Below are 26,324 nucleotides of genomic sequence, written 5' to 3'. Positions count from 1 at the left end.
CCGGCGCGACCCACGAAGGTGGAGACGTCACTTCCGGGGGCGGGATTTATTTACAAGGAACGAAGCGGCCACTGACTCAGAGCGGCAAGTACAGCGAGTAGTCCGAGAGCGCCCACCGGCGGGCGGGGCGGCTGGTACGGCCGATCATGGGCAGTTTCTGCACGTAGCGGGAGGCCGGGCTAGGCCCGTACGGCGCGGGGAAGGCAGTCTGGAAAAGGCGCCCGCGGCAGCGCCTCCCAGCCTGCCGCCCGGCTATAATGAAACGAAAGTGCGGGGCGCCGCGCGGGGCGAAACGGCTCTTCTGGAAAACGTCGCGGGTGCCGGTCCCGGGGCCCTGCTGCCGGGGTGCCCCGCGCGCCCGATGCACGCGCGGCAAGGGCCTGCTCTCAGAGGCGGCGGGCCCAGAGGCCGACGCGGGGCCGCCTCCGCCGCTGCCCCGGGGGCTCTCGTCGCCGTGCGGGCTGACTATGGCGCTTGCCGTCAGCTGCGGCATCTTCCGCACCGAGTCCGGGGCTGCCGCCGGCTCCTTCTTGTCCCCGGGCGGCCGCGGAGCCGTGGGTGCAGGCTGGCCGGTGCCAAAGCGTGTGGCCAAGCTGTCACCGAAGAAGGCGTAGAGCTCCCGGTAGATGTCGGCCAGGGTCACCGAAAGAGAAGGGTCCTCCGGCCCCGCGCCCCCTGGCGGCAGCGGGAGGCCGGACCCAAAGCTGGGCTCTGCACCGCCCCCGGAGGACGACTCTTGAAAGAGAAGGCTGTCCCATGGCAGGTCGTCCAGGCGCCGGCACCCCCTGCCACCTGGGCCACCCCTGTTGGGCTCTGCTGCCTGGGCCTTCATCTTCAGCAGTCGCTCTACCGCCACCTGTAAGAGCCAAGGACTAAGATAGGCAAAAAATTCGAGGAACCTGGGCCCATCAAATATTCCAAAGTAAGCCTGCTTGGCTGCTAAGCTCATGCAGGGAAGGGAGGCTGGAAGGGGACGGTACTCACCAGAATGGCTCCATAGACTTTGTGCCCATCTGCTTTGACCTGAGCATTAGATACTGAATAATCATCCAGCACAGCCTGCAAGTTTGTCCAGTAGGTGGACAGGTGTGGGTACAGGACTCGTTCTACTGCCTGGAAGGAAGAGAAGGAATGCAGTTAGCATGTCTTTGATACTTATTCCCTCTCAAGGACCCTTTCCCATGAAAGACCTACCTTTATCTCTGATCCTAGACAGGGCTCAATCCTCCTAAATTCCCTGATTGGCATATTCAACCATATATTTATTTGGAACCTACTGTATACCTAAGCTAGGCATTGGGAATAAAGATAAGGTACAAAGGGAGACAATAAAAAATATACCCAATATCACTGCCCTGTGTGCTAAATAATGCTCATTACTGACAACTCCAAAATTTAGTTTGCATACTGCTACCCTATACAATCAGGCAAGTACTGGCTTCACTTAGATGTAAACCGAGACTCAGTTCAAACAATCTGCATAAAACCAACCAACCAGAGACTTGGACTCTGATTATACAATTTAAAATCCTGTGATTGGACAGGCGCTGTGGCTCACGCCTGTAATCCCAGCACTTTGGGAGGCTGAGGCCAGTGGATCACCTGAGGTCAGGAGTTCAAGACCAGCTTGGCCAAGATGGTGAAACCCCATCTCTACTAAAAATACAAAAATTAGCTGGGCGCAGTGGCAGTTGCCTGTAATCTCAACTACTTGGGAGGCTGAGGCAGGAGAATCACTTGAACTCGGGGGGCAGAGGTTGCAGTGAGCCGAGATCACACCACCGCACTCCACCCTGGGAAGCAAAGTGAGACTCCGTCTCAAAAAAAAAAAAAAGAATTAACTATAAGGAAAATACCAGCCGGGCCTATAAGGAAAATACCAGCCGGGCGCTGTGGCTCACGCCTGTAATCCCAGCACTTTGGGAGGCCAAGGCAGGCGGATCAGGAGGTCAGGAGTTCGAGACCAGCCCTGGCCAACATAGTGAAACCCCGTCTCTACTAAAAATACAAAAAATTAGCCAGGTATGGTGGTGAGCGCCTGTAATCCCAGCTACTCGGGAGGCTGAAGCAGGAGAATCGCTTGAACCCAGGAGACAGAGGTTGCAGTGAGCCGAGGTCGCGCCATTGCACTCCAGTCTGGGCGACAGTGTGAGACTCTGTCTCGAAAAAAAAAAAAAGGAAAAAAAATACCATGCCAGAATTTACAAAAGTCTACAGACACTCAAGAAAAAGATAGGCGAGGTGCAGTGCCTCACGCTTGTAATCCCAGCACTTTGGGAAGGCCAAAGGATCACTTAAACCAAGGAGTTTGAGACCAGCCTGGGCAATGTAGGAAGACCTCATCTCTATTAAATAAAAAAAGAAAAGAAAAAGATGATCTAAATCTTATTAAAGTAAATATAAAAAAGAAATACTCCCCACGTCATTCTATAAGGCCAGTATAACCCTGATTCTAAAACCAGACAAGGACAGTACATGAGAGGAAACATGTTTAATTTCACTCCTGAATATAAACCCTTTTAAAATTTAGCAGACCCACAAGCAAATTAAAATGCATTACAGTCAAATAAAAGTTTTGGGTTTTTTCTTTACGACTATCCCATGACATAGTTTAGTGTATCATGGAACTATAAAGATTGTTTACTATCAGGAAATCTGTAATAACATTGGAAAATAAAAGCTGAAAAGCCTTAGGATCATTTCAAAAGATGCAGAAAAACCATCTGATAAAAATCCAATATAAATTGATGATAAAATTAAGAATATAGGCCAGGCACGGTGGCTCACACCTGTAATCCCAACACTTTGGGAGGCCAAGGCGGGCGGATCATGAGGTCAGGAGATCGAGACCATCCTGGCTAACACGGTGAAACGCTGTCTCTACTAAAAATACAAAAAATTAGCTGGCCATGGTGGCGGGCGCCTGTAGTCCCAGCTACTCTCGGGAGGCTGAGGCAGGAGAATGGCGTGAACCCGGGAGGCAGAGCTTGCAGTGAGCCAAGATGGCGCCACTGCACTCCAGCCTGGGTGTCAGAGCGAGACTCCGTCTCAAAAAAAAAAAAAAATTAAGAATATATATATATGGCCGGGCGCCGGTGGCTCACGCCTGTAATCCCAGCACTTTGGGAAGCCGAGGCGGGCGGATCACGAGGTCCAGAGATTGAGACCATCCTGGCCAACATTGTGAAACCCCGTCTCTACTAAAAATACAAAAATTAACTGGCCCTGGTGGTGCGTGCCTATAAGTCCCAGCTACTCAGGAAGCTGAGGCAGGAGAATCACTTGAACCCGGGAGGTGGAGGTTGCAGTGAGCCGAGATCACGCCACTGCACTCCAGCCCGGGCGACAGTGCGAGACTCTGTCTGGAAAAAAAAAAAGAATATATATATATATATATATTCTTTTTTTTTTTTTTGAGACAGTGTCTCACTCTGTCGCCCGGGCTGGAGTGTAGTGGCGCCATCTTGGCAAGATTCCATCTCAAAAAAACAAAAATCTCAAAAGCAACAAATAGAACTTATTCCAGGTATACAAAAGTGGTTCAGAAGAAGAACCCATTAATACACCTAGCATATCAACAGAATAGAACTTGTCATATTAAACCGCATAATCGGCTGGGCGTGGTGGCTCATGCCTATAATCCCAGCACTATGGGAAGCCGAGGCAGGCAGACCACTTGAGGCTAGGAGTTTGAGACCAGCCTGGCCAACATGATGAAACTGCCTCTCTACTAAAAATACAAGTTAGGTGGGCATGGTGGCACGTGCCTGTAATCCCAGCTACTCGGGAGGGTGAGGTGGAAGAATTGCTTAAATCCAAGAGGGAGAGGTTGCAGTGAGCTGAGATCATGCCACTGTACTCTAGCCTGGGCGACAAGAGCAAAACTCCGTCTCAAAAAAAAAAAAAAAAGATCCTCCCTCTTAATATTATCACAGTGGCAACACCTAACTTTTTTTTTTTTTGAGACAGAGTCTCGCTCTGTCGCCCAGGCTGCAGTGTAGTGGCGCAATCTTGGCTCACTGCAAGCTCCGCCTCCCGGGTTCACACCATTCTCCTGCCTCAGCCTCCCGAGTAGCTGGGACTACAGGCGCCCGCCACCACACCAGGCTAATTGTTTGTATTTTTAGTAGAGATGGGGTTTCACCGTGTTAGCCAGGATGGTTTCGATCTCCTGACCTTGTGATCCGCCTACCTCGGCCTCCCAAAGTGCTGGGATTACAAGCGTGAGCCACTGCGCCCGGCGCCAACACCTAATTTTTAAAGCGTATAATCATTTGATAATTTCTACAGATGCTAAAAAGGTATGACAAAATTCAGTATCTATTCATGTGTAAAATGCTCAATACAACAGGAATTGAAGGTATTTCTTAATGTGATAATATAGAACGGGCAGGAATTTATAAAATGTGGGGACATCAGTATCTGCCATATAGGACTTTCGAAAGGATAAGACATTTACATTCAGAAAGTCAAGTATCACTGAGCCTGGCCTAAGGCCAGAACTCAATACATGGCAGTGGCAGGCACACACTATTTTGGAGATAATGATGCACAAGTACTATTTTTCTAACACAAATGGGAGTTCTTACGGCTGTGTGAGAAAGGCCAGGGTGCTCACCTTCCAGCCAAGAGCATGCAGCCCCACTACGGCTCCATAGTGGCAGCAGAGCGGCCGCACAGGATCTGCCAGGATCTTCTGCAGGGATAGCAGGATATGCTGATAGAGGCCACTTACAAGGTCCCCATGAGTCCTGTGGGAGCACCATTCAGTTAGGGAGGGGAATGAGGCATGGTGCCACCCAACAGGGCACAAGACAACACAAAGAGAATAGCATCTGTACAGCACACTCGGGAGTGCTGGGGTTAAGTGAAGAAGGCTGCCAGGGGTGACTGGCCTAGGACCTGAGGGCTGAAGAACCAATACCTTGGCGTATTTGTAATCCATTTTCAGAATCCCAGTGTGTCACAGCACACCAGCTAGGACGCTCCTAGGGAAAAGGTTCCCCATCTTCTCATAGACTCTCAAAGCCAGAGGCTTCGCCCCATTTCCTTACCCCAACCCACTTGGCTCTGCAGCAATCCCACCCACAGGTTTAGGCCCAGTGGCTACCAGAAGATGTGGCTGAGCAGGAGGGCAGCCCCATCCCGCAGAGTCCAGTGGTCATTCAGGGGGTTGATGGAGGCAGCCAGTGGCTCCAGGACACAGTAGAGGACACTGCCCACCAGACAGCGGACATAGGGCCCCAAGCACAGGTGCGGATTACGAAATAGGCTCCGTGCCACCTGCAGCAGCCGGTGCAGTTGCTCCAGGTCATGGCTTACAGATTTCACCTGTTGGGAGAAGAGGGTAGCTTACAGGGACATGAGGGGACAGGCAGGAGCCCACCATTCTGACAGCACTTGCCATGAGCCCTATACCTGCTGGGTCATCTCTTCCTTACAAAACATTCTCCCTGTCCCAGCCTGGTCACTTACCCCACTGACCACATAAACAAAGTAAGGCAGGAGTGCCCCAATCTTGGAGTTCGTCTGCAAGTCCTGGAGTGCAACCTAAAAGGAAGGGCCCAGACCGCATTGGATCCACCAGAAAATTGTAAAACATGAATGCGGTATTCTTCTGGAAGACAGTGTATCACCTTATTCATGTTTTACAATTTTAAATGTTCATATTCTTTGATCTAGCAATTCTATTTCTATAAATGTAACCTACAGAAACTCATTCACATATACCTGCATATGGCCCTGAATACAACCTGAATGTCCAACATTTTTTTTTTTTTTTTTTTTTTTTTTGAGACCGAGTCTCGCTCTGTCGCCCAGTGGCACGATCTTGGCTCACTGCAAGCTCCACCTCCCAGGTTTTACGCCATTCTCCTGCCTCAGCCTCCCGAGTAGCTGGGACTACAGGCGCCTGCCACCACACCCGGCTAATTTTTTCTATTTTTTAGTAGAGACGGGGTTTCACCGTGTTAGCCAGGATGGTCGCGATCTCCTGACCTCGTGATCTGCCCACCTCAGCCTCCCAAAGTGCTGGGATTACAGGCGTGAGCCACCGCGCCCGGCCGTCCAACATATTTTTAACTGAGAAAGGCAATCTATAAAACCAGATGCTTAATATAATACCACTTAGGTTTTTATGAGAGTAATCATAGTTGATACAGAGAAAAAAAAGTAGGTGGAGGAATAGACTTTTCAGTTTCTTTTTCTTTTTTTTTTTTTCTTTGAGATGGAGTCTCGCCCTGTTGCCCAGGCTGGAGTGCAGTGGCTCAATCTCGGCTCACTGCAACCTCTGCCTCCTGGGTTCAAGCAATTCTTCTGCCTCAGCCTCCCAAGTAGCTGGGATTACAGGCGCCCACCACCACGCCCAGCTAATTTTTGTATTTTTAGTAGAGACAGGGTTTTGCCATGTTGACCAGGCTAGTCTCGAACTCCCGGCCTCTAGCAATCCACCCGCCTCGGCCTCCCAAAGTGCTGAGATTACAGGCATTAGCCACCGTGCCCGGCCCTTTTCTTTTTTTTTGAGATGGAGTCTCACTCTATTGCCCAGGCTGGAGTGCGGTGGCGCGATCTCGGCTCATTGCAACCTCTGCCTCTTGGGTTCAAGCGATTCTCCTGCATCAGCCTCGCGAGTAGCTAGGATTACAGACGCATGCCACCAAGCCCGGCTAATTTTCTGGTATTTTTAGTAGATATCCAACGGGAAATCACCATGTTGGCCAAGCTGGTCTCGAACTCCCGGCCTCACATGATCCACCCACCTCGGCCTCCCAAACTGCTGGGATTACAGGCGTGAACCACTGCACCCAGCCACTTTCTTTTTCTATGTTTTTATATTATATGTACTTCTACAGTAAACATGTACTAGTATTACTTTTTTGTTTTTCTTTGAGACGGAGTTTCGTTCTATCAGCCAGGCTGGAGTGCAGCAGCGCGATCTTTTTTTTGAGATGAAGTTTTGTTCTTGTTGCCCAGGCTGGAGTGCAATGGCACAATCTCAGCTCACAGCAACCTCTGCCTCCCAGGTTCAAGCGATTCTCCTGCGTCAGCCTCCTGAGTAGCTGGGATTACAGGCGTCCACCACCACACGTGGCTAATTTTTGTATTTTTAGTAGAGACGGGGTTTCACCATGTTAGCCAGGCTGGTCTTGAACTCCTGACCTCAGGTGATCCACCTGAGTGGTGTGATCTTGACTCACAGCAACCTCTGCCTCCTGGGTTCAAGCAATTCTCCTGCCTCAGCCTCCCGAGTAGCTGGGATTACAGGCACCCACCACAACAGCCAGTTAATTTTGTATTTTTAGTGAAGATGGGGTTTCACCATGTTGGACAGTCTGGTCTCGAACTCCTGACCTCAAGTGATCCGCCCACCTCTGCCTCCCAAAGTTCTGGGAGGCCAAGGAAGGATTGCTTGAGGGCAGGAGTTTCACCAGCCTGGGCAATACAGTGAGACCCTGTCTCTAAAAAAAAAAAAAAAAAAAAAAAATATATATATATATATATATGGGCTCACGCCTGTAATCCCACCACTTTGGGAGGCAGAGGCGGGTGGATCACCTGAGGTCAGGAGTTTGAGACCAGCCTGGCCAACACGGTGAAACCTCATCTCTACTAAAAATGCAAAAATTAGCCAGGCATGGTGGTACGCCCCTGTAATCCCAGCTACTTGGGAAGCTGAGGTGGGAGAATTGCTTGAACCCAAGAGGTAGAGGCTGCAGTGAGCCAACATCACACCACTGCACTCCGGCCTAGGTGACAGAGCAAGACCCCATCTTAAAAAAATTTTTTTTTAATTAAAATAATAAATAAAAATTTAAATGTTCATAGAATTAGGCCAGGCACAATGGCTCACGCCTGTCATCCCAACACTTTGGGAGTCCAAGGTGGGTGGATCACCTGAGGTCGGGAGTTCGAGACCAGTCTGACCAACATGCTGAAACCCCGTCTCTATTAAAAATATAAGGCTGGGCACGGTGGCTCACACTTGTAATCCCAGCACTTTAGGAGGCTGAGGCAGGTGGATCACAAGGTCAGGAGATCAAGACCATCCTGGCTAACACTGTGAAACCCCGTCTCTACTAAAAAATACAAAAAATTAGCCGGGTATGTTGGCGGGCACCTGTAGTCCCAGCTACTCGGGAGGCTAAGGCAGGAGAATGGCATGAACCCAGAAGACGGAGCTTGCAGTGAGCCGAGATCGCGCCACTGCACTCCAGCCTGGGTGACAATGCAAGACTCCGTTTCAAAAACAAAACAAAACAAAACAAAATTAGCCGGGCATGCTGGCACACGCCTGTAATCCCAGCTATTCAGGAGGCTGAGGCAGGAGAATCACTTGAACCTGGGAGGCAGAGGGTGCGGTGAGCTGAGATCGTGCCATTGCACTCCAGCCTGGGCAACAAGAGCGAAACTCTGTCTCAAAAAAAAAAAAAGAAAAAAAAACAGGTCTAGAATTTACAATTTCAACTTTGTGCCCCAACTTGGGCCCACTCGCTCACCTTCATCAGTTGCGGATCATCCCCTAGCACAGCACGAGTCACCTGGTGATAGTACTTGAGAAGGTCATCTGTCAGTGAAGACACAGCACTGGGCACTGCCAGAGGACAGGCAGGAAGCAGGGACAGGTGGAGAGCTGGCCCTCTCCTGGCCTCTCCAGCCTCCTCCCCCTCAACCACCATCCCCACACACATCCACAAGAAGCCTTTCCGACAGGACAACCAGGGCAAGAGACTGCTCTTAGAGCCTGCTCAGCCCTGACCATCTAGGCTCCGCACACCTCTGTGCTCTGTCCTGTCTTCCACCCACCCTCTGCCAGACGGACTCCTGAGAGCTTCAGGCTCTGTGAAGCTCTGCTCAGCATACCCTGGGGGTGAAACACCACCCCAGCATGCTGCCCAGACTTCTGTCTTAGCATCCAACATGCTGCATTATGACTAGTTACAGGTCTGGGCCCCCATCTCCAACTCTGAGCCCTCCATGCAGAGCCCAGCGCCCACTCAGACCATGGCACAAGGCAGGCATGGGTAAACACATGTTAGACGCAGACTCGGGGGCACATAGGCACCACCCTCAGAACCTAAGGGAGAAAATTCATCCAAAGAGCCTGTTTCCTACGTCACCCCTTACCCGATCCTTGAGGTGCCAGGTTCCCTTTGCCATCCAGGTAGGAGACATGAACTAGAAGCAGTGCAGAGAGATGTGTCAGCCTGGCGTTTTGCCCCTTAGAGTACCGCCTACCCCTCCAAGTTCTGCCTCTTCCACCAGCCAGCCCATCACCACTTCTCTTCACGGTCCAACTCCCATCCCCAACCCATGCAGGACCCCGGCAGCCACCTCTGACAGCTGTCTCAGCACAGCCTTTGGGGATGTTGGTAGCCAGGGCCAGCTCCACCAGGTTCACCTCTCGATCCTCAGGAAAGTAGAGTTCACCCTCCCTGGCGGGGCGCATGGGCAGTGCCTCCTGGGATCCGTAACCACACACAGCCTGAGGAAAAAGGGAATTGGAGAGCAGCCTGAATCCAGGGAGGGAGCAGGCGTCAGGATCCAGGATGAGGCTCCACTGACCAGAGCAGAGAGCCCATGTTTGAGGGAAGTCCAGAAGTCCCAAGAAAAGTGGTGGAAGCCTGGGACTCAGAGCCACCACTGGGGACTTGCCTGGAGCATCCGGGGCTCCCTGGGTCAAGGAAAAGAACATGGTCACTCCTCCCATAACTGGAAGGGTCCTGAGCCCCACACCAAGCACTGGTCCTCCTTATTCACACTCACTCAACTTTGAAAACTCACTAATGTCTTCTAAACATAGCCTTCCTCTCTCAACTCACCGCTCCAGAAAAACCACACCATGAGGCCCTAACACCCACACTGTTGCTCAGGCTCCTCCCTTAGCCTGAATGCCTTCTTTTCCTCTTGGCCTAGTTTAAGCCAAGCTCAAGTTCTTCACCACCCTTTAAGGGCCAGCTCCAGTCCCACCTCCTCCAAAAAGCTTTCTCTAACCTCTGGGCCTCCAGTGGCCTCCTCTCCCTCTTTTCTGAACATATAGCCCAGGTGGGCTGGGCCTAGCACCTGGTCTGCTGTTGCTATCAAGGTCTTGCTTCCCTTATGTGTGCGTTTAGTCTTTTTTTCTTTTTTTTGTTTTGAGACAGAGTTTTGCTCTTTCGCCCAGGCTGGAATGCAGTGGCGTGATCTCGGCTCACTGCAACCTACGCCTTCCAGTTTCAAGCGATTCTCCTGTCTCAGCCTCCCAGGTAGTTGGGATTACAGGTGCCCACCACCACACCCAGCTAATTTTTGTGTTTTTTTGGTTTTTTTTTTTTTTTGACATGGAGTCCTGCTCTGTCACCCAGGCTGGAGTACAGTGGCACAATCTCGGCTCACTGCAACCTCTGCCTCCCAGGTTCAAGCGATTCTCCTGCCTCAGCATCCTGAGTAACTGGGGTTACAGGCGCCCACCGCCACGGCCAGCTAATTTTTGTATTTTTAGTAGAAACGGGGTTTCACCATGTTGGTCAGGTTGGTCTCAAACTCCTGACTTCGTGATCCGCCTGCCTCCACCTCCCAAAGTGCTGGGATTTTAGGTGTGAGCTCCTGTGCCCGGCCTTTTTTTTTTTTTTTTTCTTTTTTTGAGACAGGGTCTTGCTCTGTTGCCCAGGCTGGAGTGCAATCTCAGCTCACCACAACCTCTGCCTGCTGGGTTCAAGCGATTCTTATGCCTCAGTTTCCTGACTAGATGGGATTACAGACATGTACCACCAGGCCCAGCTAATTTCTGTATTTTTAGTAAAGAAGGGGTTTCGCCATGTTGGCCAGGCTGGTCTTGAAGTCCTGGCCTCAAGTGATCCGCCCACCTCGGCCTCCCAAAGTGCTGGGATTACAGGCATGAGCCACCATGCCCGGCAGCGTTTGGTCTTAATGTCTCACCACATCGCCAGCCCTGAACTGGACATGGAAGTGGCCTCATGCCACCTGAGCCCTCTGTGGCCTGCACCCCACTCACCTCCACGCTGCTCCATCTGAGGGCCCTGTTGAAGTCCTCAACCGTCAGCTTCCGGCGTTTGGTGTGCTTCATGAACTGAGAGCTATTCTGGGAGGGAGGGAACAAAAGCCAGAGTCAAAGGATGTGAAGCAGGGGGCATGGGAAACCCCAAATGAAGTGGGCCAGACTGGAGAGAAGGCAAACAGGAGACCACGCTTAGGGATCAGAAGCCTAGATTCCATCTCTGCTCCTGTACAAAAACACCCCCCGGGTGTCACATCTTCTGTCAACACCTCAGTTTCTCACATGCAGAATGTGAGTATCTACCCGCTCTGCCTGCCCAACGGGGCTGTTGTGGGGAGCACATAGGAAGATGCCTGGCAAGCGCTTTGTCTGCTGGAAGCCCAGACAGCTACAAGTAGAGTTCTGTAAAGGCATGGACTGTCTCTGTTGTATGGAGCAGGCACCCAGTGTACACTTGAATAAATCAGCGAGGGTGGAGGTTAGTAAAAAGGCAGAAACAAGGAAAGTTGGAGGTATCGGGGGTGAGGGGAGTGTACCTGCGTGGCCTCTCTCAGACGATAGCACACGTCCTCTGCGAGCAGCGCCGCCACCTCATCGCTCAGCTCCAGGCCCGTGCTCTCCGCCATGAGCCGGACAGACTCCCGAGGGATCTCCACAAACCGCCGCTCTTCTCGCTCTGACATGGCCCCAGTGGAGCTGGGAGTGGAGAATGAAGACTGGAAAAGCTGCCCAGCCTCCCGGAGAGCCCAGGAGTGTGACCCAACACTCTCCACACCAGCCTTGCTGCTCGTGCTCTGGAGTTTCTAAACAAGGAGCTCTGAGTACCCAGATGAGGAAAGTGAGGCTCAGAGAAGGAAACAGACTGGCCAGTGGGTCAAGAACGGTGAAGCTAGACAAAGTCCAAAGTGTTGGGGTTCACAGAACTAGGTCCCATTCCTGCCCTGTCACTTTCTATGTGAATTTGGCCAAGGCCTTCATCAGTCTGAGCCCTTGTGTCCTAAACTGTAAAACAGGCACAATAATTCCTGCCCTCTCTAGCTCACAGGGTTGCTGTGAAAATGAGATGACTGATATGATTTGGCTGTGTCCCCGCACAAATCTCACCTTGAATTTTAATAATCCCCATGTGTCAAGAGCGGGACCAGGTGGAGATAACTGAATCAAGGGGACATTTTCCCCCATGCTGTTCTCCTGATAGTGAGTTCTCAAAAGATCTAATGGTTTTATAAAGAGCTTTTCCCCCTTTTGCTCGGCACTTCTCCTAGCTGCAGCCACATGAAGAAAGACATGTTTGCTTCCTCTTCCACCATGACTGTAAGTTTCCTGAGGCCTCCCCAGCACTGAGTCAGTTAATCCTCTTTCCTTTATACATTACCCAGTCTTTTCTTTTTTTTTTTTTTTTTTTTTGAGATGGAGTCTCGCTCTGGCGCCAGGCTGGAGTGTAGCAGCGCGATCTCAGCTCACTGCAACCTCCGCCTCCCGGGTTCAAGTAATTATCTGCCTCAGCCTCCTGAGTAGCTGGGATTATAGGCGCCTGCCACCATGCCCGGCTGGCTAATTTTTTTTTTTTTTTTTTTTGAGACGGAGTTTTGTTCTTGTTGCCCCCCAACTCTCCTGCCTCAGCCTCCCAAGTAGCTGGGATTACAGGCACGTGCCACCACGCCCAGCTAATTTTTGTATTTTTAGTAGAAACAAGATTTCGCCATGTTGGCCAGGCTGGATAGTAGCTGGGCTTTCTGCCTATGTGTTTGGTCTTCCCCAGTTTGGCTGCAGTGCCTAAATGCTGGAATCTGTTTTGTTCACAGGGTATGGCACAATAAGAAACCGACAAAAACAGCAGCTGATGACTCACTCCAACAACGCACAGCACCAGAAGGTAGGCTCACGTGCGCCAAAGTGATGCATCCACACCTCAGACAGGAAGGCCCAGATCCAGGATGACCCACCCAGGCATTGCCCCCACTACTCCTCTGGCAGGGGATCAATGGGTCACCAGTGACATCCAGGTCCCTACATCCAATGGACAGCTATGTGGCTTCTGCGCAGCACTCCTCCCAATGGCTCCCCATTGTCTTTGAAATAAAGAACAAATTTGGGCCGGGCGCGGTGGCTCACGCCTGTAATCCCAGCACTTTGGGAGGCCGAGGCAGGCGGATCACAAGGTCAGGAGATCGAGACCATCCTGGTTAACATGGTGAAACCCCATCTCTACTAAAAATACAAAAAATTAGCCGGGCTTGGTGGCGGGCGCCTGTAGTCCCAGCTACTCGGGAGGCTGAGGCAGGAGAATGGCGTGAACCCAGGAGGCGGAGATTGCAGTGAGCCGAGATCACGCCACTGCACTCCAGCCTGGGCAACAGAGCAAGACTCCGTCTCAAAAAAAAAAAGAAATAAAGAACAAATCTGAACAATGGCTCTGGAGGCTCTGCATGTACTGCCTACTTCTGCAATACCTCTTACCTCTTATCTCCTACTTTCTTGTGTTCTGCATTCCCACCTGTGTCCTCCCTTCAGTTCCTCAAATACACCTATTTTAGGACCTTTGAACACTGCTTCCTCCACTTGGAACTCTCTCCTCCCTGTCCTCCACCCCCAATCCCTTTGTCTAGTGAACTGCTACTCACTCCTTCAGATTTCAGTTCAAATGTCACTTGCTCAGGGATGTCTTCCTAGATCCTCCAATGTCCTTGCACTCTGCCTCCAAACCAGTTGTAAGAATCTGTAGCTGGGCCCGGTGGCTCACGCCTCTAATCCCAGCACTTTCGGAGGCCAAGGCGGGCGAATCACCTGAGGTCAGGAGTTCGAGACCAGCCTGACCAACATAGAAAAACCCCAGCTCTACTACAAATACAAAATTAGCCAGGTGTGGTGGCACATGCCTGTAATCCCAGCTACTCGCAAGGCTGAGGCAGGAGAATCGCTTGAACCCGTGAGACAGAGGTTGCAGTGAGTCGAGATCGCACCAGTGCACTCCATTCTGGGTAACAAGGGCAAAACTCCGTCTCAAAAAAAAAAAAAAAAATTGTAGGCCGGGCGCAGTGGCTCATCTGTAATCCCAGCACTTTGGGAAGCCAAGGCGGGTGGATCACAAGGTCAGGAGTTCTAGACCAGCCTGGACAATATGGTGAAACCTCGTCTCTACTAAAAATACAAAAATTAGCCAGGCATGGTGGTCCGCACCTGTAGTCCCAGCTACTCCGGAGGCTGAGGCAGGAGAATTGCTTGAACCCGGGAGGTGGAGGTTGCAGTGAGCCAAGATCGCACCACTGCACTCCAGCCTGGGCGACAGAGCAAGACTCCATCTCAAAAAAAAAAAAAAATTTGTAATTATAGGTCGGGCATGGTGGCTCACGCCTGTAATCCCAGCACTTTGGGAGGCCGAAGCTGGTGGATCACAAGGTCAGGAGATGAAGACCATACTGGCTAACACGGTGAAACCCTGTCTCTACTAAAAATACAAAAAATTACCCAGGAGGCTGAGGCAGGAGAATCACTTGAACCCAGGAGGCAGAGGCTGCAGTGAGCCGAGATTGCACCACTGCACTCCAGCCTGGATGACAGAGCTAAACTCCGTCTCAAAAAAAACACAAAACAAAAAACAAAAACAAACAAACAAAAAAGATCTTCTGAAAGAAAGAAAGAACTATTCTTTTTTTTTTTTTGGAGATGATGTCTGATGTCTCACTCTGTCACCCAGGCTGGAGTGCAGTGGCATGATCTCCGCTCACTAAAACCTCCGCTTCCCGAGTAGCTGGGATTACAGGCCTGCGCCGCCACACCTGCTAATTTTTGTATTTTTAGTAGGGATGGAGTTTCGCCATGGTAGCCAAGCTGGTCTGGAACTCCTGACCTCAGGTGATCCGCCCACCTCGGCCTCCAAAGTGCTGAAATTACAGGCGTGAGAGCCACCGCACCTGGCCCGACGAGCTTTTTTTTTTTTTTTTTGGAGACGCAGTCTCGCTCTGTCACCCAGGCTGGAGTACAGTGGCGTGATCTCGGCTCACTACAACCTCTGCCTCCCTGGTTCAAGCAATTCTCCTGCCTCAGCCTCCCAAGTAGCTAGGACTACAGGCATACGCCGCCATGCCCGGCTAATTTTTTGTATTTTTAGTAGAGACGAGGTTTCACCATGTTGCCCAGGCTGGCCTCGAACTCCTGAGCTCAGGCAATCCAGGTGCCTCGGCCTCCCAAAGTGCTAGGATTACAGGCGTGAGCCACCGCGCCCGGCCACGAATAGCACTGTACTATGCCTGAGACACAGCTAAGTGCTTTATATGAATTACTTCACTATATTCTCAATAATAAGATATTATTATGTATTTCGTCTATTTCACAGGCAAGGAAATCAAACCTCAGAGGCTAAATGTTCCATGACTTCTCCAAGATCATGAAGTAAGCACTGAGTAAGTAGGGAGGGGGAGCAGGGACTCAACCCCTTGCTCCTAATCTTTACTCTATACCGCATTCAGGAGCCGCCAGCTGTATGGGGAACAAGGCCTGGATCCCACCCCAAAGACATGGGTTGGAGACCCACCCCTCGGTGACCCTAGACCCGCCAACAGATCGTTGTGAAGCTGCAGTTTCCCTATCTGTAAAATGGGAGCATTTAGTCCACCAGCGCGGAAGGCACGGAGGGAGTTTCCCTATTATATGACCGTACACGAAATCTAGACTGTGACCAAAGTCGCCCGCTCCTCAGCCTCCTCTCCTCCGCATCCTCAGCCACTAGTCACGCTGGAGAGGAGGCGTGGGAACTGATCTCCGCGGGCCGGGCCTCGGCAACGCGCATCCTCCCACCCGGCCTAGCCCAGCCCAGATCGGGGAGGGGGTGCGCGGGGGGAGGAGGTCAGGGGTCACTGAACTTGGGTCACGTGGTCAGCCAAGGGGGCGGGCCCCCGCGGTGCGGGCTCCAAGACTGGTGAGTAAGCAGTCGGCGTCGGGAATGGGGAGTCCTTGGACCAGAGCAAGGCCTGCTCACCTGAAGACCCCGGCGTGGCGAAGGTTGCTACCGAGACGACGGCGGCGGGGGCGGTGGCGGCGGCGCCCACTCACGAGCTCACACTCATTCCCTCTCCCGGGCCCCGGCCCCGCCCTCCCCAATACAGCCAGTCGGCGGGCGCCTTGGAAAGTTTCCGGCCCTCCAGGAGGCTTCCTGGCTCCTGATTGGCCAGTGTGAACAGACTGTAGAGACCGGCGGTCACGTGACGCTGAAGATTCCCGCTTCTTAAAGCAACCTCTCTTGCTACGTTTGCGAGTAGATGTGTATTAACACACGTTTAATAAGCATATTTTATTTTTTTACCACCACAATAGTAACGAGGAAATAAACAGTCTCAAAGACAGCGTCTTGATTTTCTTTGTCTTGTTTGCTCGCGAGTTTCTGAGCACCCGCATTTTCGCGACTGCAGCAAAGCTTTAGATTTTGGTGTCTGGCTTAGTTTTCCTGCCCGGCCTACCTCCCCAACATCACATGCCACTTCCCCTTCCTGAAGGGATAGATGGGGCTCTCGGTAGGTGTTCTCGGCAGGCAGAAGGGACTTCTGACCCGGCCGAACATCCCGTGCAAGCTCCGGACTCCAGGGTTCTGCTCTTTCTGCACCTACTTCGCATTCTCCCCACGCCTGTGAACCAAATACAAGCCCTGGCCTACCTCGCCTTGCATGACCGCTGGACACGCACACTGACAGCTCTCTTTCTCCAACTCCCACTGCGATAGCAGCTACTTGGGCAGTTCTTAATTGATAAGCAGTGGGCTTAGTGAGTAAAGGATGGTATTTGGAATCAGACCGACCTGGGTTAAAATTCTGACACTGCCTTTGGGCAAATTACCTAATATGGAGTAATAATGCGCACTTCACAGGGTTGTTGTAAATTAATGTCTGTGAGAGTCCCTGGCAGAGTTGGAGGTTAAACTTCTTTCCCGGCCGGGCGCGGTGGCTCACGCCTGTAATCCCAACACTTTGAGAGGCCGAGGCGGGGGATCACCTGGGGTCGGGAGTTCGAGACCAGCCTGATCAACATGGAGAAAAATCCATCTCAACTAAAAATACAAAATTAGCCGGGTGTGTTGGCACATGCCTGTAATCCCAGCTACTCGGGAGGCTGAGGCAGGAGAATTGCTTGAACCCGGGAGGCGGAGGTTGTGGTGAGCCGAGATCGCGCCACTGCACTCCAACCTGGCCAACAAGAGTGAATCTCCGTCTCAAAAAAAAAAAAGAGAGAGAAACTTTCTTTCCCTCACATGTCACAAGGCATACGGTGAATTCCTTTAGGTTCACCCAAGATGGGGTAGTTTGCACTGAGTGAACTGTGGGAACATTCTGCAAGGGAGCATGAATGTACACATTTTTTCTCTTCCCCCCTCTCAGGGTTAGATGCTGCTGCCGCTGGAAAAGAAAATCCCCTGGGACCCGAGCTGGCAAAGCCAGATGGATGCGACTGTGGTTGCCATGGCAACCCCACCTAAGGAGAATGTGACCCTGCTGAGTCTCTTCCACTCATATTCAGAACCATATTAGAAGTGGTTTCAAGTGTCTGCCCACCTGTGCGTTAAGGGAAAGAGAGAGGGCGCTCTCCTCTAAGGTCTGACTGAGCCTGAAGTCAGCTTAGCTAGACCTGGGCAGCTGGCGGACCTCCTTGCTTAGGTTTACTGTTCTGGACAGCCATCAGCAACCTTGGAGACACTAGAAGATGGGAGGGAGACCGGGACTGCCCGGCACCTATTAGATGTAGTGAACCTGTATCCAACCTGTCTGGAGCTCATTTGCTCCCAATCTGAGTGGAGGCAGGAGGAACCAGGGAAGGCAGTAGTGAGACCTCCATGGCCACAGATGGGAGAAAGGTGGCTCGCTCCACACACCCAATGCCTGGCAAGAACTATGATGGCTTTGGTGTCAGACTTTTTTTCTTTTTTCCTTTTTTTGAGACGGAGTAGCACCCTGTCGCCCAGGCTGGAGTGCAGTGGCGCAATCTTGGCTCACTACAACCTCCACCTCCCAGGTTCAAATGATTCTCCTGCCTCAACCTCCCAAGTAGCTGGGATTACAGGCACTCGCCACTACAGCCAGCTAATTTTTGTGTTTTTAGTAGAGACAGGGTTTTCACCATGTTGGCTAGGCTGGTCTCCAACTCCTGACCTTGTGATCCACCCGCCTCTGCCTCCCAAAGTGCTGAGATTACAGGCATGAGCCACTGTGCCTGGCCAAAGTCAGACTGTTTTTATTCATTTATTTTTATTTTTATTTATTTTTTGAAACTGAGTCTCGCTCTGTCGCCCAGGTTGGAGTGCAGTGGCGTGATAGCTCACTGCAACCTCTGCCCTCCCAGTTTCAAGTGATTCTCCTGCCTTAGCCTCTGGAGTAGCTGGGATTACAGGTGTCCGACACCATGCCTGGCTAAGTGCTGTAAGTTTTGTATTTTTAGTAAAGATGGGGTTTCACCATGTTGGCCAGGCTGGTCTTGAACTCCTGACCTTGTGATCCGCCCGCCTCAGCTTCCCGAAGTGCTGGGATTACAGGCATGAGCCACCATGCCCGGCCAATTTTTTTTTTTTTTTTTTTTGAGACAGAGTCCTTGCTCTGTTGCTAAGGCTAGAATGCAGTGGAGCAATCTCAGCTTACTGCAACCTCCACCTCCCCGGTTCAAGCAATTCTTGTGCCTCAGCCTCCTGAGTAGCTGGGATTACAGGCACGCACCACCATACCTGGCTAATTTTCGTATTTTTAGTAGAGACTGGGTTTTGCCATGTTGGCTAGGCTGTTCTCAAACTCCTGACCTCAAGTGATCCGCGCACCTCGGCCTCTCAAAGTGCTGGGATTACAGGCATGAGCCACCATAACAAGCCCAGACCGGTTTTAAAAAATCACAGCTCACTAGCTGTGTGACCTTAGGCATATTAGTTCACCTATCTGACCTGTCTCATCAACTATAAAGCGGGATAACGAAATCTACTCCATGGAACTGTTGTGAAGATTCAGAAAAGTGTGTAAAGGATTTAGCATGTTGCCAAGCACATGGTACACTATTAGCCTGTGACCTCTTTAGGAGGCTATAACTTTCAGAATCCCTTAGTACCAACCTTAAAAGCTCAGAAGAGGCGGGGCGCGGTGGCTCACGCCTGTAATCCCAGCACTTTGGGAGGCCGAGGCGGGCAGATCACCTGAGGTCAGGAGTTTGAGACCAGCCTGATCAACATGGAGAAACCCTGTCTCTACTAAAAATACAAAATTAGTTGGGCGTGGTGGCACATGCCTGTAATCCCAGCTACTTGGGAGGCTGAGGCAGGAGAATCCCTTGAACCCAGGAGGCGGAGGTTTCGGTGAGCCAAGATCGTACCATTGCACTCCAGCCTGGGCGACAGAGTGAGACTCTGTCTCAAAAAAAAAAAAAAAAAAAAAAAAAAGCTCAGAAGAGTTCTGGAAACCATCTCCAGGGCATCCCCACTTGTTCCCTTCCCCACTAGAGTGCCAGGCTTTTTTTTTTTTTCCTTTTTTTTTAATTAGTGCCAGCCTTTTCAATGCCACACCCTACATCCTCACCAGCACCCACATGTTCAGGATCCATGAGCTGCTTCTCTGTCCATCAATTTCTTCCTTTCAGGCTTGGTGTTATTCCCCTATTTGAGAACTTGGGAAGAACTCCAGTGATCCTCCCATCTCAGCCTCCTAAGTACCTGAGACTACAGATACACACCACTGCGCACTGGCTTTGGGATGCATTATATAATAATTATGATAATTAAAAGTTGAGTGCCCATCATGGACCAGGCTCTATGCCAGCCACTTGAACATATGATGTCTGATACAGCAGCCTCCAAAGAGGGTTTTCTGCCCATTTTATAATGAGGAAACAGAAGGTCATCCAGCTAAGACTCTTTTCTTTTCTTTTTTTTTTTTTGAGATGGAGTCTCACTCTGTCGCCCAGGCTGGAGTGCAGTGGAGGGATCTCAGCTCACTGCAACCTCCCCCTCCCGAGTTCAAGCAATTCACCTGCCTCATCTCTTATCCTCTTGAGTCCAGCTAAGACTTAAACCAGCTCTGTATCAATCCAAATACCATGCTTTCTTGTTTTCTGCTACAGAGCTCTGTTTCCCAGGGAAGTCAAAGAAAGTTAAAGAAAAAATAATAATAATAATTGAAATGAGATTTCATAGATTAGTAGATAGGAAATGGACAAGCTGGGAAAGGGCATTCCAAGGTAGACAAATAGTATTGCAGAGGTATAGTGCCAGGGATAATTGGCATGTTTCTTTAATCCTGTAGGCATTTCATACATTTTTTGTCACCCTAACTAGATTGTGAGCCCTTTTACATCTTCAGTTCAGTTTAGTATAGTGATATACTATTGTTTATATACCCAACTTAGGAAGGGCTGTGTTGAGATCCTACAGTCTGTGTCATTACTAGCCTCTTATTCATCTCTCCCTGTCTGCTGTCTCCTCTCCCTTCTTTCCCAGCTATGCTCTTGGTTACTTTTAAGGGCAGGAGAAGAGCAAACACTCTGGAACTAGATCAGGACCCAGAATGCCACTAATGATGGTATCATTTGGAAGCCAAAGACCCAACATCAGAGCCTTGACTTCAGTGAGGTCACCTTTAAACCTGGACAAATGGGTTAGTCAGTTCCCCTGGGTGGCTGAGGCTAGTAGAGGCATCAGTCTAAGAAAAAGAGGGGCTAGTAAGCAGCCAACTCCACAGCCTCTTTAAAGAGTTATTGTTCCTGCTAAAAAAAAAAAAAAAGAAGATAACACTTCCATGAGAACCAAGGACTTTTTATACTTAGAACACATACTGAAAAATCAGGAGGCAGTAGTTAAGCTACAAGAAGCACCAGATGCCTTCTGGGATGAGTTGCCTTCCTTGCCTCCACAACAGCAGCCAGACTGGACCTCTGGACAACATGATAAGTGTGACAATCACACTTCCTAGAGTAGGACCAAGGGTAGGAGGCCACCAGGCTCAGCTTACAAGCCCTGCGAAACCAGAAAAAGCATATCAGTTAGAACCGGAATTTAGGGTAGCCACAACCATGTACTCCTCATCCCAAGGCAAATGTCCTGGATCTTTCAAGCAGACAGCATGAAAGTTTCTTCTGTCTCTCTGATTTGGGCATTGAATCCTATATTACTCCCCACCCCCACACATCCCTTCTCCAGGCAATAACCCCAGCACCTATGATCAGGCACTCACCCAAGTAATCGTCCATCAGGGAGCCAATAGCAAACTGCAAGAAAGATAGTAAAAAGAAAGTGAAGCCAAGATGAGCACAGAACCAACCTCCACCCTGCAGCCCCAGGCCTTCTGCCCATCCATCCCTTCTTCCTGGCAGAAGAGCACAGAACCCCCTGAAACTGTGGGTGGTAAGAAATCGACAGCTCTCGGCCAGGCGCGGTGGCTCACGCCTGTAATCCCAGCACTTTGGGAGGCCGAGGCGGGTGGATCATTAGGTCAGGAGATCGAGACCATCCTGGCTAACATGGTGAAACCCTGTCTGTACTAAAAATATAAAAAATTAGCCAGGCATGGTGGCGGGCGCCTGTAGTCCCAGCTACTTGGGAGGCTGAGGCAGGAGAATGGCGTGAACCTGGGAGGCAGAGCTTGTAGTGAGCCGAGATCACGCCACTGCACTCCAGCCTGGGTGACAGAGCAAGACTCCGTCTCAAAAAAAAAAAAAAAAGAAAAAAGAAATCGACAGTTCTCAGCTCAACCTGGTATAGGTAGAGAGGTGGGGAAAAGACTCACAATGTCATTCTTGTCCACACGGGTCCCCACAATCTTTAAGCGGATCTCATCGTCCTGCTGAATCACAATATCCTGAGGAGAGGAGGGAACAGTGTACAGATGCTCCTCAGTTTATGAGAAGTTACATCACAACCACTTCACTGTAAGCCCGGGGGCATATTGAATGCACATCACTTTCACACCATCATAAAGTCATAAAATCATGAATCAAGCCATGGTAATTCGGGGACCATCTGTACTCAGCCATCCCCAGGCCAATATTCTCCCTCAGGATGGCTGATTCTCTCCTTGTCTCCCTGACTTCTTTCTGTCCACTCACCTCATCCATTGTCTTGTAACATGGTGGGTTGGAGTTAGGATCAAACTCCATCTCTGAAGGGATGGACTGAAAGGAAAGTGAGATTAGGTTAGCACTTTAAATGGATGCTTCAATAGATGGTAATGAATGGGTATCTGTCTTCCTCAGCCCCACCCAGTGTGCCCAGACTTACATGTCGAGAGATGAAGCAAGACATGGGCCCAATTTCTGTGAAGAGTCCAACCTAGAAAAAAAATGAGTGATCTTACGGCCGTGCAAGGTGGCTCACGCCTGTAATCCCAGCACTTTGGGAGGCCGAGGCCGGTGGATCATGAGGTCAGAAGTTTCAGACCAGCCTGACCAACATGGTGAAACCCTGTCTCTACTAAAACTACAAAAATTAGCCGGGCATGGTGGCGTGCACCTCTAATCCCAGCTACTCAGGAGACTGAGGCAGGAGAAGCGTTTGAACCCAGGAGGCGGAGGTTGCAGTGAGCCGAGATCGCACCATTGCACTTCAGCCTGGCAACAGAGCAAGACTCTGTCTCAAAAAAAAAAACAAAAGAGTGATCTTGCCTTTTCTTTGTCCCCTCAAGTGTTGTGTTTTTGTTTTTTGCTTTTTAAATTTTGAGACAGGGTCTCACTCTGTTGCCCAGGTTGGAAAGTAGTGGTGCGATCACAGCTCACTGTAAATTTGAACTCCTGGGCTCAAGCGATCCTCCCACCTCAGCCTCCCAAGTTGCTGAAACCACAGGTGCACACCACCATGCTAAGCTAATTTTTAAAAACTTTTTGTAGAGACAGAGTCTTGATATGTTGCCCAGGCTGTCTCAAACTCCTAGGCTCAAGCAATCTTCCCACTTCTGCCCCCCAAAGCACTGGGATTATAGATGTGAGCCGGCCCACCCAGCCCTTTTCTCTTTTTTTTTAAGCTTTCATTTGTATTTATTTATGTATTTACTTTGAGACAGAATCTCACTCTGTTCTCCACTCTGGAGTGCAGTGATGCAATCTCAGCTCACTGCAACCTCCACCTCCCAGGTTCAAGTGATTCTCATGCCTCAGCCTCCCGAGTAGCAGGGACTACACGCACATGCCACAATGCCTGGCTAATTTTTGTATTTTTAGTAGAGATGGGGTTTCACCATATTGGCCAGGCTGAACTCCCACCCTCAGGTGATCTGCCCACCTCAGCCTCCCAAAGTGCTGGGATTACAGATGTGAGTCACTGCGCCCAGCCTAAGCTTTCATTTTAAAGTATTAAAGAGCTTAGGCCTGGGACGTGTTAGTCCAAGATTTGAACACCTGTTGGCCACGTGATCTTGGCCAGTACACTTAACTTCTTCCAAGCTTCAGCTTCTGTAAAAAGCACCCACTGGCCGGGCACGGTGGCTCACGCCTATAATCCCAGCACTTTGGGTGGCTGAGCCAGGCAGATCACCTGAGGTCGGGAGTTCGAGACCAGCCTGACCAACATGGAGAAACCCCATCTCTACTAAAAATACAAAAATTAGCTGGGCATGGTGGCGCATGCCTATAGTCCCAGCTAGTTGGGAGGCTGAGGCAGGGGAATCGCTTGAACCCAGAGGCGGAGGTTGCAGCGAGCCGAGATTGCGCCACTGCACTCCAGCCTGGCAACAGAGCTAGACTCCGTCTCAAAAAAAAAAAAACCCACCTTTTAGAGTCATTGTGAGTCTCTGCACATCACCTAGCCCATAGTAACTACTCAATCAACACAGGCTTTTATTGTTATGACTATTAATACTGACTCTCTTGCCCTCTGAGTTAGGCAGGGCAAGATTACCATATAATTTGAAAGTGCAGGCCGGGCATAGTGGCTCAAGCCTGCAATCCCAGCACTTTGGGAGGCCGAGGCGGGTGGATCACGAGGTCAGGAGATCGAGACCATCCTGGCTAACATAGTGAAACCCCGTCTGTACTAAAAATACAAAAAATTAGCCGGGCGTGGTGGTGGGCACCTGTAGACCCAGCTACTTGGGAGGCTGAGGCAGGAGAATGGTGTGAACCCGGGAGGCGGAGCTTGCAGTGAGTGGAGATCTCGCCACTGCACACCAGCCTGGGTGACAAAGCGAGACTCCGTCTCAAAAAAAAAAAAAATAGCCGGCCATGGTGGCACGTGCCTTTAGTCCCAACTACTTGGGAGGCCGAGGCAGGAGAATCACTTGAACCTAGGAGGCAGAGGTTGCAGTGAGCCAAGATCGCACCACTGCACTCCAGCCTGGGCAACAGAGCAAAACTCTCTCTCAAAAAAAAAAAAAAAAAGTGAAGTGACTTAGCCAAAGGCACAGAGTTATGAAGTGGAGCCAGAACCCAACCCAGATCTTCCGAGAGACTACCCCACTGCCTCCCCTATGTATGGTCTCACCTTGTTGACCTGAGTGACAACAGCATCCACGACCTCCCCTTTAAATGGCCGGAAAACAATGGCCTTGTACTTAACTGGATAAAGGACAAAGCCTCGGCCTGGCTGGATCACACCAGCACCAATATTGTCAATGGTGGTGACAGCAATTACAAAGCCATACCTGCAAGGAGGATGAGAAACAGGAAGACACTGTGTGTCCAAGAGCCTCTAAAGACATCTGCAATAAAAGTCACTGAGCTCTTGGGGGTAGGGTCGGGGAGAGCAAAAGGACAAGTAGATAGCACCTCTGGTCCCAGAGAGCTTAATGACCAAAAGAAGACAGAACAGAGATCAGTATGTGTAAGACCAAATGCTGTTCTGGTAATTTCACAATAAATGTCCAAGAAGGCTGGAGTCCTTGAGGCAACAGATCTCAATCTTCGGGATGCCTGAGAATCATCTTCTTAAAATGCAGATTCTCAGGTCTGCCCCAGACAGTCTTGATTCTGTAGGGAATAAGGAGGCTCAGGAATCTGCATGTTCCTGCAGGTTTTTCTGATGCTGGAGGCCCAAGTACTCCACTGCCCTGAGCTGGGTCCCAGCTCATTAATATCAGAGAGGCCCCTCTGTGCAAAGCCCAGAGATGGTCAAATCCCAGTCTACTTCCTTCCTCCCCCAAACTCTCGATCTGCTTTTTCTGGTCATTCATTCAGAAGATATATAGAGGCCCATGGTGTGTGGTCCCTGGGCACAGGGGATAAGAGAAAACCAGCAGAATGACAGAGGGAGAGCAGACACAGGAACAATGATTACACTGTGAGATCCACAGGGGCTGTCCTCATTCTATCTTGTTCCCATTCTACCTTGTTCTGAGCCCAACACGGGTCCTGGCACACACCAAGGGTTTTTAAAATGTTTGAGGAGTAAATGAATGAGCAATCTCAGCTGAAAGAAGGAAGTCTTATTGTCCAGCATTGCAGAGGGCGCCCTGGGAACCCAAAGCAGGAAGCAACTGGCTGCCTGAGAGAGGAGAGGGGTCCCCAGAGTGGGTGGCAGGACGAGTAGGAGTTGGGGAGGGGTTGCAGGTATAGCGCCCCGTGTGCGCATCGAACGATCTGGCGGTGCGGTGAGCTCGACACTCACTTCCCTGTGCAGGTCCCCTCCACCTCGGTGAAGAGCTTCTGCTTCACCGTGTTGAGCAAGTTGGGGCCGAAGTAGCGCGGGTGCAGCAGGATTTCGTGCTCTAGGGAGATCTGCGGAGAAAAGTGGGATGGCGACCAGGCCAGGCGCTGGCAGGTTATTGGACGACAAGGGGAGCCTCGCGCCGGCGCCTGGCCTTGCTCTTCCTTTCCACCCAGCCCTTGCCGCCACCCTGAGCCCTGCTCACATGGTAGAACATCTTCCCAGACCAGGTAGGCAGGCAGAGTCCACACCTCCGACAGTCCCTGGGAATCCACCGGAAACACACTTAGACGCCGCAACCCCAGTTCCGCGCTTGCTGCAACTAGGAGGGCGGAACTCCACCTCCTCCGCGAGGGCGGAACTCCACCAGCTCCGCGGGTCTGATTGGGCCTCGCCGTCGTGGGCGAGAACCACTAAGCCCCGCCCCTCATCCCCGCCCCCCAGCCATCAAACGGCAACTTTTTTTTTTTGAGGCGGAGTCTCCCTCTGTTGCCCAGGCTCGAGTGCAGTGGCGCGATCTCGGCTCACTGCAACCTCCGCCTCCCGGGTTCAAGCGATTCTCCTGCCTCAGCCTCCCGAGTAGCTGGGATTAAAGGCATGTGCCATCACACCTGACTAATTTTGTATTTTTAGTAGAGATGGGGTTTCTCCATGTTGGTCAGGCTGGTCTCAAACTCCCAACCTCAGGTAATCCACCCACCTCGGCCTCCCAAAGTGTTGGGATTACAGGAGTGAGCCACCGCGCCC

General features: G+C 50.9%; 2 protein-coding genes and 1 long non-coding RNA gene across 6 annotated transcripts; 1 reads left to right on the top strand and 2 right to left on the bottom strand.

Moving 5' to 3' along the window:
* Positions 1-31: 31 nt before the first annotated feature.
* TAF6L (TATA-box binding protein associated factor 6 like) lies at positions 32-16,116 on the bottom strand. Of its 4 annotated transcripts, none has more exons than XM_034932803.3 (11): positions 15,972-16,116; positions 11,530-11,689; positions 10,991-11,077; positions 9,331-9,481; positions 9,124-9,174; positions 8,496-8,590; positions 5,476-5,550; positions 5,111-5,331; positions 4,619-4,751; positions 985-1,113; positions 32-856 (listed from the first exon to the last, which is right to left on the bottom strand). In XM_034932803.3, exons 2-11 carry the CDS (start codon positions 11,674-11,676, stop codon positions 77-79), a joined length of 1,869 nt encoding a protein of 622 aa, XP_034788694.1. In that variant the 5' UTR covers positions 11,677-11,689; positions 15,972-16,116; the 3' UTR covers positions 32-76. The 4 variants fall into 4 exon arrangements, with proteins under 4 accessions (XP_034788694.1, XP_063464593.1, XP_063464594.1 ...); XM_063608523.1 differs by having other exon boundaries at positions 8,496-8,563; XM_063608524.1 differs by lacking the exon at positions 5,476-5,550.
* On the top strand, positions 11,697-15,973 carry LOC129393373 (uncharacterized). The gene is made up of 3 exons (XR_008620193.2): positions 11,697-12,869; positions 15,330-15,385; positions 15,463-15,973. It is a non-coding gene; the product is annotated as an uncharacterized LOC129393373 (long non-coding RNA).
* A 4,630-nt stretch (positions 16,117-20,746) lies between the features above and the next one.
* On the bottom strand, positions 20,747-25,954 carry POLR2G (RNA polymerase II subunit G). Its single transcript, XM_003828505.3, has 8 exons — positions 25,783-25,954; positions 25,539-25,648; positions 24,417-24,576; positions 22,224-22,274; positions 22,052-22,117; positions 21,733-21,804; positions 21,181-21,214; positions 20,747-20,963 (listed from the first exon to the last, which is right to left on the bottom strand). Exons 1-8 carry the CDS (start codon positions 25,792-25,794, stop codon positions 20,950-20,952), a joined length of 519 nt encoding a protein of 172 aa, XP_003828553.1. The 5' UTR covers positions 25,795-25,954; the 3' UTR covers positions 20,747-20,949.
* Between the last annotated feature and the right edge of the window lie 370 nt (positions 25,955-26,324).

This window comes from Pan paniscus, chromosome 9 (assembly GCF_029289425.2).
Source record: "Pan paniscus chromosome 9, NHGRI_mPanPan1-v2.0_pri, whole genome shotgun sequence".
Classification (NCBI taxonomy): domain Eukaryota; kingdom Metazoa; phylum Chordata; class Mammalia; order Primates; family Hominidae; genus Pan; species Pan paniscus.
This window is presented reverse-complemented; position numbering and strand designations above follow the sequence as displayed.

Bases quoted from the DNA above. Each gene is read 5' to 3' on its own strand.
- TAF6L (XM_034932803.3), bottom strand. From the start codon at position 11,676: ATGTCAGAGCGAGAAGAGCGGCGGTTTGTGGAGATCCCTCGGGAGTCT. The intron at 8,591-9,123 runs GTAAGGGGTGAC...GTCCTCTGGCAG, and splicing joins CCTGGCACCTCAAGGATCGG to TGCCCAGTGCTGTGTCTTCA. The intron at 5,551-8,495 runs GTGAGCGAGTGG...CCTTCCTTTTAG, and splicing joins ATGATCCGCAACTGATGAAG to GTTGCACTCCAGGACTTGCA.
- POLR2G (XM_003828505.3), bottom strand. The intron at 24,577-25,538 runs GTGAGTGTCGAG...TCCTCCTTGCAG, and splicing joins GAGGGGACCTGCACAGGGAA to GTATGGCTTTGTAATTGCTG. The intron at 22,118-22,223 runs GTAAGTCTGGGC...CTTTCCTTTCAG, and splicing joins CTTGCTTCATCTCTCGACAT to TCCATCCCTTCAGAGATGGA.